Raw genomic sequence first — 11,293 nt, 5'->3', positions numbered from 1 at the left:
CACTTTGGGAGGCCGAGGCGGGTGGATCCCGAGGTCAGGAGATCGAGACCACGGTGAAACCCCGTCTCTATTAAAAATACAAAAAATTAGCCAGGCGTGGTGGCGGGCGCCTGTAGTCCTAGCTACTCGGAGAGGCTGAGGCAGGAGAATGGCGTGAACCCGGGAAGCGGAGCTTGCAGTGAGCCAAGATTGTGCCACTGCACTCCAGCCTGGGCAACAGAGCGAGACTCCGTCTCAAAAAAAAAAAAAAAAAAAAACACCACGTATGTTTTGTAAGTGTGTGTGTACGTTTTAATACATTTTAACTTTTCGTAACAGATTTGTATATATTTTATGCTAGCAAATGATAAAATAGGGCTGGGCATGGTGGCTTATGCCTGTAATCTCGGCACTTTGGGAGGTAGAGGTGGGAGGATCACTTGAGTTCAGGAGTTTGAGACCAGCCTGGGCAACATGGTGAGACCTCGTCTCTATAAAAAGTAAAAAAATTAGCCGGGTGTGTTGGTGCTTGCCAGGAGGATCGCTTGAACCCAGGAGTTGGAGGTTACAGTGAGCCATGATTGGGCCACTGCTCTCCAGCCTGGGCAACAGAGCAAGACCCTGTCTCTAAAAGAAAATAATAACAAAAATAATAAAACAGACTAGTATCGGGAGGCCAAGGGGGGCAGATCATGAGGTCAGGAGGTCAAGACCATCCTGGCTAACATGGTGAAATCCCGTCTCTACTAAAAATACAAAAAATTAGCCGGGCACAGCGTGAACCCAGGAGGCGGAGCTTGCAGTGAGCTGAGATTGAGCCACTGCACTCCAGCCTGGGCAACAGAGCAGGACTCCGTCTCAAAAAAAAAAAAAAAAAAAAAAGAAAAAAAAAAACAAACAAAACAGACTAGTATCTACATACATTTTATGCAATTTTATGCATTCATGACATACCTAACTTAATTTTTTTTATATTTCTTGGCTACCAATTCATCTGCAAGTCTTTTCAAACTGTTACAAATCTCTAAAAATGTTTCCAATATATTTACTGAACAACATTCTGTTTAAAAGATGACCTTACTTTGGGAGGCCGATCAGATCACCTGAGGTCAGGAGTTCGAGACCAGCCTGGCCAACATAGTGAAACCCCGTCTGTACTAAAAATACAAAAATTAACCGGGTGTGGTGGCGCTTGCCTGTAGTCCCAGATACTTGAGAAGCTGAGGCAGGAGAATCACTTGAACCCGGGAGGTGGAGGTTGCAGTGAGCTGAGATTGCTCCACTGCACTCCAGCTGGGGTGACAGAGCGAGACTCTGCTTCAAACAAAAACAAAAACAAAAACAAAACAGAAAGACGTGTACGGTTCAAACTCATGTTGTTCAAGAGCCCACTGCGGCTCTTACCCATGGCTTCACTTTCTCCTCCTTCTTTTCTACAGCTACAGTAAGTGCCTGGTTCAGTTGCAAGAATGCCTTGCCCACCCTCCTCTGGGCCTTTGCTCATGCCTCCCCCCTACCTGAAACACATCCCTGTGGCTTCCCTAGGCTGGCTCCTCTTCATTTTCAGACTTAAGCTCGAAACCACGTTCTCAGTCAGGTGCGGTGGCTCACGTGTCTGTAATCCCAGCACTTAGGGAGGCAGAGACAGGCCGATCTCTTGAGGTCAGGAGTTCAAGACCAGCCTGTCCTATGTGGTGAAACCCCGTCTCTACTAAAAATAAAAAAATTAGCTGGGCGTGGTGGTATGCACCTGTAATCCCAGCTACTCTGGAGGCTGAGGCAGGAGAATTGCTTGAACCTGGGAGGCAGAGGTTGCAGTGAGCCAAGATCGTGCCACTGCACTCCAGCCTGGGCGACAGAGTAAGATCTGTCAAAAAACAAACAAACAAACAAAAAACCCCATGTCCTCAGCAAACCCCTCCCTATGCACTTCCCATGCCCCTCAACTCATCACACACTCAGTTATTTTAAGGGCTGTCTCCCTGGCTCCGTTGTGAACTCCATAAGGAAATGGGTCATGTTTATTTTGCTTACTGAAAAATCCCCTATTACTTATTGCTTGTTGATTCTCCCACTCAACAAATATTTATTAAGCAACAGATATGTCAGGCACTGGGTTTAAGCAGTGAAACAAGATCGAAAAGATTTCCGCCTTCAGGGGGAGGGGAGAAGACACAGAAAACGAATAAGAATTTCACGGCCAATCACGGTGGCGCATGCCTGTAATCCTAGCACCTTGGGAGGCCAAGGCAGGAGGATTGCTTGAGGCCAGGAGTTCAAGGCTGCAGTAAGCTAGGATTGCACCACTGCATTCCTGCCTGGGTGACAGCAAGATTCTGTCAAAAGGAAAAAAAAGAAAGAAAAGAAAAAAAAATTTCAGGTAAAGGGGGTAAGCATGGTATGAAAATGAGAGAGAAGGGGCCAGGTGCAGTGGCTCAGGCCTGTAATCCCAGCACTTTGGGAGGCCAAGGCCGGTGGATCACCTGAGGTCAGGAGTTCAAGACTAGCCAGGCCAACATGGTGAAATCCCATCTCTACTAAAAATACAAAAAATTAGCCGAGTGTGGTGGTGCGTGCCTGTGATCCCAGTTGCTTGGGAGGTTGAGGCAGGAGAATCGCTTGAACCCAGGCAGGTGAGGTTGCAGTGAAGTGAGATCTGGCCATTGTACTCCAGCCTGGGCAACAGAGAAAAACCCCATCTTTAAAAAAAAAAAAAAGAGAGGGAGAGAGAAGGAAACAGGGAACTGGGGGGAGGACTTGCAAAAATATGCTTAGGGACGGCTCCTTGGAGCAGAGATGAAGCCATCCTGGAGTGTTACAGGCAAGGGAAGTGCCGGGGCAAAGGCCTGGAGGCGGGAATAGGTTTGGCCTGTTGCATGAACAGGGTCCAGCTCCTAGCAAACTATTTATTGAATAAAAGAAGAATGAATGCCTTGGGTCTAGGGTTGTGCTGGGTGCTTTCTTAAGTTTTCTTTCCCGGGTACCTCCCCAGATCTGGCATGCAGGTATTATTAAACCCATTACACAAGTGAAACTGGCCCAGAGACAGTAAAGTCGCTGGTCCAAGACCACACAGGAGTGAGGGGTGGAGGAACCCTCCTCCCACTGAGTTCTGGCTTTCCTATACTGAAAGCCCCTTCCTCTCCTGCAGTAAGGTAGGTGGAACCGCTGTCCTGCCTTGTTGGTGAATGTGGTTGCTAGACATTCAGACACACGCAGGCTGGTCTGCTGAAAATCAGAGATGTCCACCTGTGCCCTATTCGAGGTCTCTGGCGTCTTCTTTGGCGTCTTCTTTGCCCTTTCAGAAGCGTCTGCACATTTTTCCAGGTGTCATTTCTCCAACTTGAACACAGGGAGTGCACTGGGCGCGCGGGCACGTGGCTGTCCCCAGGGGCCTGGCTTGGGTCTCGCCCCCGGGCCGGGGCGCACGCGCGGGCAGGACATCTGGGGGCGCCCACGCGCTCTGGGACGAGTGTCGCTGGCCAGGCCCGGATTGGGGAAAGGCGAGTGAGACGCTACTCGCCTGGGGTGCAAAATTTAAGGGAGTGCAAAAAAAAAAAAAAAAGAAGAAGAAGAAGAAAGAAACCAAAACCACCTCGAGTCACCAGAATAAACATTTTAATGCAGTATTTTTTTAAAATGTCAACAGGAATCCTCCAAAGCCCACTATGAACAAAATAGCAAAATGGTAGAGAAAGGATCTGTGCCGCTGGGTCGGGCCTGTGGGGCGCCTCCGGGGGTCTGAAACTGGAGGAGACTCGGGGCTGTAGGGCGCGCGGATCTGGGGCGCCCTCTCAGTCCTGGCGCGCCCAGGGCCTCCAGCGCGGGGCCCGGCACAGGGAGGCGGGGAGGCGGGGAGGCGGGGAGGCGGGGAGGCGGGGAGGCGGGGAGGCGGGGAGGCGGGAGGCGGGGAGGCGGGGAGGCGGGGAGGCGGGGAGGCGGGGAGGCGGGGAGGCGGGGCGGGGCCGGGCGGCACCTCCCACCCCTGCAAGCTTTCCCTCCCTCTCCTGGGCCTCTCCCGGGCGCAGAGTCCCTTCCTAGGCCAGATCCGCGCCGCCTTTTCCCGCGGCCCGCACGGGGCCCAGCTGACGGGCCGCGTTGTTTACGGGCCCGAGCAGCCCTCTCTCCCGCCGTCCACCCGCCACCCGCCAGCTCAGGTGCCCGCCCTCCAGTCAGCTAGTCCGTCGGTCTGCGCGTCCCTCTGTCCCGGAGCCCGCAGATTGCGACCCAGAGCGCGCAGGGCCGAGAGCCGAGAGACAGTCCCAGGCGCAGCGCGGAGTTCCGGTCCCCGAGATCCTGGGACGGGGCCCGGGCCGCAGCGGCCGGGGGTTCGGGGCGGCCACCGCGAGGGCCTCCGCTCAGTATTTGTAGCTGGCGAAGCCGCGCGCGCCCTTCCCGGGGCTGCCTCTGGGCCCTGCCCGGCAAGGGGGCTGCGGCCCGCGGGTCGCCGGCGTGGAAGAGAAGGACGCGCGGCCCCCAGCGCCTCTTGGGTGGCTGCCTCGGAGCATGACCCCCGCGGGCCAGCGCCCCGCGCTCTGATCCGAGGAGACCCCGCGCTCCCGCAGCCATGGGCACAGGGGGCCGGCGGGGGGCGGCGGCGGCGCCGCTGCTGGTGGCGGTGGCCGCGCTGCTATTGGGCGCCGCGGGCCACCTGTACCCCGGAGAGGGTGAGTCTGGGGGCGCGGGCGTGGGCGGGGAGCGCCGCGATGGGGAGAGGACCCCATCCAAGCCAAAATCGAGCCCCCGCTTGTGGACTGAGAATCCTCCCCGGGGGCGGGGGGCGGTGGCCGGTACGGTAGCTCCTGCCTCGCGTAGGGGGGCGGTAAGCCGGTGACCTTGGCCTTTGCCCGCCCCGGCTCGCGCCTCCGCGCCCCGCGTGCCCGACCTGAGCCCGAGGAACCTTGCCCCAGTGCCCGCCCCGCCGCGGGCGCCTCTCTGGAGCGCGCCTCCGACCCGTGCCCCGGCCCCTCCGAGCCCAAGTCGCTCCGGAGACACTACACGCGTCCTCTTTGGGTCGCGGCCGGCAAGTGGGGCCACTGAGTCTGGACAGCCCCGGACAGCCAAGTCCCCCGAGCGCATATGGTGTAGGTAGAGCCAAGGGCCCTGAGTGCCTCACCGGTGGGTGACGCTGCCTGGGGTCAGGGACTGCAGAACCCCCCTCTACCTAGCTACCTTGGATCTAGGCCCGTGGCCACCCTGGACTCTAGGTCCGTGTTTACCCTTTTGGGTTCTGTTTCCAGATGTCCGGAGGCAAATTCTAAAGCCTTAGCAACAGCAGCAATTGTAGCAGAAGTAGTGGCGGTTTTTTACCCTGTTTATTGTAATTGGTATCACTGCACGCCACAGGCTGGTCTATCTTATCTCTCTGGACTGTCACAGTGGACCCCAGAGGCGGATACACTTATGCACCCATTTCACAGAGGAGTAAACTGAGGCTCAGATAGGACGCATAACTCCCTTGCCCTAAAATCAGTGCCATAGCCAGGACTTGAACCTCTCTGTGTCCCGTTCTGCCCAAGAATCTGGACTACTGTCCCTTGTCTGCTGTCTCCTTGACCCCTCCTCTCCTCTCAGCCCTGCCCTTCATGAAGGAGCCTTTGACCTTGAGTGAGCCTTTCGTTCCCCCTGACCCCATGGGCCCTTCTCCCACGTGTGGGCAGCATCTTCCTTGGGCTTGACAACAGGCACCTTTGGGGTTGTAGGATGAAGATGGCGCAGTCATTTAAGAGAATATAGCCTGGGTTTCCCACTGTGGGGTCTAAGGCCCTGCTTTAAAAATATCTGTTGGGTTACTGTTTCAGATTTCTCCATAAAAGGAAATCAGTCGTGATGAGGAAGGGGTCAGGGAGGGAAGGAATTGAAGCTCTTAAATGTATTGATGGGGAACCGGGTGCATGTAAAATCAGGTGCTACAGTGGACCAACCGGGTTTGCTGAGTCGACTCTGTTAATCACATAATGTCTAAAAGCCCCGCGCCCACTGCCCCCGCCAGCCCCATCCCCAGGTGCCTGGGAGACAGTAGGTGCTCAGTGAAGGGTGGCTGTTAGTTTGGGTTCTTGTTAAGAAAATCTGGCCAGCTGCGGTGGCTCAAGCCTGTAATCTCAGCATTTTGGGAGGCTGAGGCGGACGGATCACGAGGTAAGGAGATGGAGACCATCATGGCCAACATGATGAAACTCCCTTCTCTGCTCAAAATACAAAAATTAGCTGGGTTTGGTGGCGTTCGCCTGTAGGCCCAGCTACTTGGGAGGCTGAGGCAGGAGAATTGCTTGAACCCAGGAGGAGGAGGTTGCTGTGAGCTCAGATGGCGCCACTGCACTCCAGCCTGGCGACAGAGCGAGACTTCGTTTCAAAAAAAATAAAAAAAAGGCCGGGCGCAGTGGCTCACGCTTGTAATCCCAGCACTTTGGGAGGCTGAGGCGGGCGGATCACGAGGTCAGGAGATTGCGACCATCCTGGCTAACATGGTGAAACCCCGTCTCTACTAAAAAATAGAAAAAATTAGCCAGGCGTGGTGGCGGGCGCCTGTAGTCCCAGCTACTCGGGAGGCTGAGGCAGGAGAATGCCGTAAACCCGGGAGGCGGAGCTTGCAGTGGGCCAAGATCGTGCCACTGGGCGACAGAGCGAGACTCTGTCTCAAAAAAATAAAATAAAATAAAATAAAATCCAAGATGAGTGGTTTCGAACTATGCCAGATTCTATGTGTGCGTGTGTGTGGTTCCCTGCTCTTCTGTTCCTTGTAGCTTTGGTAATTAATTGTGGATCTGTGCCTGGGCTTTCAGGGTCAGTAAATGGATTTACTATTTCTTTGCACATTTATGGCTTCCATATGGGCAGGGGTTTATGGTTTGTTGTTGTTGTTCACCGTTGCATTTCTAGAGCCCAGAATGGTGCCTGGCACATAGTAGGTGTTCAGTAAATATTTGTTCTGCAGTGGGGCACAAGTGGTGGAATTCCTGGGTGTACTGGGCTCCTTTATCATCTTAAGGAGTTCTTATTCTCTGCATAATACCTTCCTAAGAATTATAAGAGCAAGCTCTCAGCAGGTGCTGTTCTATGCGCTTTGCATATATAATCTCAGTTAATCCTCACGGCAAAACCCCACGAGGTGCAGTTTAATCATCCCTTTTCACAAGTGAGAAAACTTTGCTTGAGGCCAGCAGGCAGCAGGGCTGGGATTGGAATCTAGCTAGTGTGGCTACAGAGCAATGGTTTCTTAACAAATCTTTGTTCTTTTGAGTCTGAGCCTCCATACACCCCATGCTTGGGGTAATGGTGAACAAAATCCTATCAAATAAATGGGCTGTGATGCCTCTTGAAGGCTTGGGGAGGGGCAAAGAACTTTTCAGATCATTAATCTCTAGTGTCAACCAATATGGCTTTTTTTTTTTTTTTTTTGAGATAGAGTCTTGCTCTGTCACCCAGGCTGGAGTGCAGTGGCATGATCTCAGCTCACTGCAACCTCCACCTCCCAGGTTCAAGGGATTCTCCTGCCTCAGCCTCCCCAGTAGCTTGGATTACAGGCGTGTTCCACAACACCAGCCTATTTTTTTGTATTTTTAGTAGAGACAGGGCTTCACCGTGTTAGCCAGGATGGTCTCGATCTCCTGATCTTGTGATCCACCCGCCTCAGCCTCCCAAAGTGTTGGGATTACAGGCGTGAGCCACCTTGCCCAGCCTTTTGTTTGTTTGTTTGTTTTTTGTTTTTGTTTTTGAGACAAGGTCTCACTCTGTCATCCGGGCTGGAGTGCAGTGACACGATCTTTGCTCACTGCCCACTGCAACCTCCGCCTTTCAGGTTCAAGTGCATCTCCTGCCTCAGCCTCCTGAGTAGCTGGGATTACAGGTGTGTATCACCACCCTTGGCTAATTTTTGTATTTTTAGTAGAGATGGGATTTTGCCATATTGGTTAGGCTGGTCTCAAACTTCTGACCTCAAGTGATCTGCCTGCCTCGGCCTCCCAAAGTCCTGGGATTACAAGCGTGAGCCACCACTCCCAGCCCAATATGGCATTTTGATTGGGATGAAAGGTGGAGGAAAATCAGTGTGATTTTTGTATCTATCTATCTAGCTATCTATTTATTATTTTTTTGAGATGAGGTCTTGCTCTGTTGCTTAGGCTGGAGTGTAGTTGGGCAATGACGACTCACTGCAGCCTCGACCTCTTGGACGCAAGCCATCCTCCTATTTTAGCCTCCCTAGTAGCTGGGACCACAGGCATACGCCACCCTGCCTGGCTAATTTTTACTTTAATGTGTACAGCTGAAGTCTTGCTATTTTGTCCAGGCTGGTCTCAAACTCCTGGCCTCAAGCGATCTGTCCGCCTTGGCCTCCCAAAATGCTGGGATCACAGGCATGAGCCACGGTGTCTGGCCTCTGCAGTTATTCTTATTCTTTGCTTCTCTCCTGGAGACCTGCTTCTTGCCCTTCCCCATTCATGCATAGAGACCATAGGGTGTGGGTTGAGTCCCTGGGGGTCCCCACGTCGCCCCACTCTACCCTTGACTTCCATTCCTCTTTGGTTCAAGCACAGCTCTCAATCTCGGCACAGCTCTCAATCTCGGCACTGCTGACATTTGGGGCTGGATCATTCCTGGTGGTGGGGGCTGTCCTGTATGTAGAGTGTTGAGCTGCAACCTTGGTCTCCACCCACGTGGTCCTGGGAGGATCCCCTTTCCCCCAGTCATGACAACCACAAATGTCTCCAGACATTGCCAGGCACGGCACTGGAGGAGTTAACCTTTTCCTTGTCTGAGACATTTACCCATCTGGGCTCTTGCTCTTTCTTCTCTCTTTGTTCAAGAATCCTTGGCCGGGTGCACTGGCTCACGCCTGTAATCCCAACACCGTGGGAGGCCGAGGTGGGTGGATCCCCTGAGGTCAGGAGTTCGAGACCAGCCTGGGCAACATGGCAAAACCCTGTCTCTACTAAAAATACAAAAATCAGCCAGGCGTAGTGGTGGGTCCTTGTAATCCCAGCTACTTGGGAGGCTGAGGCAGGAGAATTGCTTGAACCTGGGAGGCAGAGGTTGCAGTGAGCCGAGATCACACCAATGCATTCCAGCCTGGGCAACAGAGAGAGATTCTGTCTCAAAAAAAAAAAAAAAAGAAAAAAGAATCTTCATTTACCCACATGCTTTTTCAGCCTCTAAACACCCAGTACCCCCCAATCCCCATTAGCTTTTTCAGCCTCTAAACACCCAGTACCCCCCAATCCCCATTACCCACCACTGACCTCCAGCCTTCACCCTGTCCAGCTTCCCCCGGCCAGTCCTCCCTACCCTTTCCATCTCACTCTTTTCTCACTGTTCTGCCCCTGGCGTCTGGCTTGCATCTCCGCCACTTTACCTATGGCTCTCAAAGTGAATCTCTCATCTCCCAGTTGCGTCTCCTGCAGCCTCACCTCACTTGGCCCCTCTGGGTTTGACACTGCCAGTGCCCCCTCCTGGAAGGCTGCGTCCCCCGTCTCACCTGAGCCTGGGTTCTTCTGTTTTACTGTTTGTTCTCCTTCTACCTGGGCTAAATGTTGGCTCTCTCTTCCCAGAGGGCCAGTGTTTCCTTTAATCTTCTCTCAGCTCACTTTTTTTTTTTTTTTTTTTCACTTCTTCGCCCGGGCCGGTGTGCAATGGCACAATCTTGGCTCACTACAACCTCTGTCTCCTGGGTTCAAGCAATTCTCCTGTCTCAGCCTCTCCAGTAGCTGGAATTACAGGCACGTGCCACCCCGCCTGGCTAGTTTTTGTATTTTTAGTAGAGAAGGAGTTTCACCCCGTTGGCCAGGCTGGTCCCGAACTCCTGACCTCAAGAGATCCACCCACCTCAGCCTCCCAAAGTGCTGGGATTACGGGCATGAGCCACCTTGTGTGGCCCTTTGTTTTTTTTTTTTTACCATTTTTATTTCTTTTTAGAGACAGGATTTTGCTCCGTCACCCAGGCTGGAGTGCAGAGGTTCAGTCCTAGCTTACTGCAGCCTCCAAGTCATGGCCTGGAGCAGTCCCCCCACCTAGGTTCCCCAAGTAGCTGGAATCACAGGCAGGTGCCACCATGCCCAGCTAATTTAAAAATTTGTTTGTAGAGATAGAGTCTCGCTATGTTGCCCAGGTGGTCTTGAATTCCTGGCCTCAAGTGAGCCTCCTGCCTTGGCCTCCTGAGAAACTGGGATCACAGGCAGGCACCACCATAACTAGCTAATTTTTAAAATTTTTTTGTAGAGAGAGACAGAGTCTAGCTATGTTGCCCAGGCTGGTCTTGAATTCCTGGCCTCAAGCAACCTGCTCGCCTCTGCCTCCTGGGTACCTGGGATCACAGACAGTCACCACCACGCCTGGCTAATTAAAACTTTTTTTTTTTTTGTAGAGACAGCGTCTTGCTATGTTGCCTAGGCTGGTCTTGAACTCCTAGCCTCAAGCAGTCTTCCCTCCTGGGCCTCCCAAGTGCTGGGCTTATAGGCATGAGGAACCATTGCACCCAGCTAAGAAATTTACATAGATTCTGACTTCTTCATCTGAACAGGGGTCAGCAAACTATGGCCCTCAGGCCAAATCCCACGGTTTTTGTAAATGCAGTTTTATTGGCATGCAGCCACACTCATTTGTCTACTCATCATCTATGACTGCACAAAAATGCCCCGACACGGCAGGTTGAGTAGTTAAAACAGGAATTCCATGGCCAAAATATTTACACTTTGGCCCTTTAGAGAACAACGTTTGCTGACCTCTGATCTGGAACAGATGCCTTGAGGTTTCATTCATGATAGCATGCCTAATAGCTTGTGTGGTCCTGGTACAACTTGAATGAAGCGAGTGAAATGAAACGCTATGTCTTTCTCTTTACACCACAAGAGACGTTAAAGAAACGTGTATCATTTGCTGCACTGAATATACAGATTCCAAGGATGAGAAAAATCACTGTGATGTTGCCTACTTAGCCATGTGTATGATCTTATAATTTATTTATTTAAACAGCTATATTGGCATTGAATGAGGATTTCATGTTCTCAACCCTGTATCTAGAATCCAAAATATAACTGGTGTATATAATGAGATTTTTTTTTTTTGTCAAGCCTCTCTTGTGTTAATTTCTATTAAGAATACTTCTGGGCCAGGTGTGGTGGCTCACGCCTGTAATCACAAGCACTTTGGGAGGCCGAGGTGGGTGGATCACTTGAGGTCAGGAGTTCGAGACCAGCCTGACCAACATGGTGAAACCCTGTCTTTACTAAAAAAAATACAAAATCAGCCAGGCATGGTGGCACATGCCTATAATCCCAGTTAGTTGGGAGGCTGAGGCAGGAGAATTGCTTGAACCTGGAGG

General features: G+C 52.3%; 1 protein-coding gene across 4 annotated transcripts in view; it reads left to right on the top strand.

Annotated features, from left to right (window-relative positions):
- Positions 1-4,023: 4,023 nt before the first annotated feature.
- Positions 4,024-11,293, top strand: part of INSR (insulin receptor) — a 175,349-nt gene continuing 168,079 nt past the window's right edge. For 2 of the 4 annotated variants that reach the window (XM_030807714.1, XM_030807712.1), the window contains exon 1: positions 4,024-4,646. In XM_030807714.1, the coding sequence (XP_030663574.1) occupies positions 4,547-4,646 (100 nt within the window). In that variant the 5' untranslated portion in view covers positions 4,024-4,546. The remainder of the gene's footprint in view (positions 4,647-11,293) is intronic. The other 2 variants (XM_030807715.1, XM_030807713.1) reach the window with 1 other exon arrangement.

Source organism: Nomascus leucogenys, unplaced genomic scaffold (assembly GCF_006542625.1).
Source record: "Nomascus leucogenys isolate Asia unplaced genomic scaffold, Asia_NLE_v1 Super-Scaffold_241, whole genome shotgun sequence".
Classification (NCBI taxonomy): Eukaryota; Metazoa; Chordata; class Mammalia; order Primates; family Hylobatidae; genus Nomascus; species Nomascus leucogenys.
The sequence above is the reverse complement of the archived record's forward strand: the minus strand, read 5'-3'. Positions and strand labels throughout refer to the sequence as shown.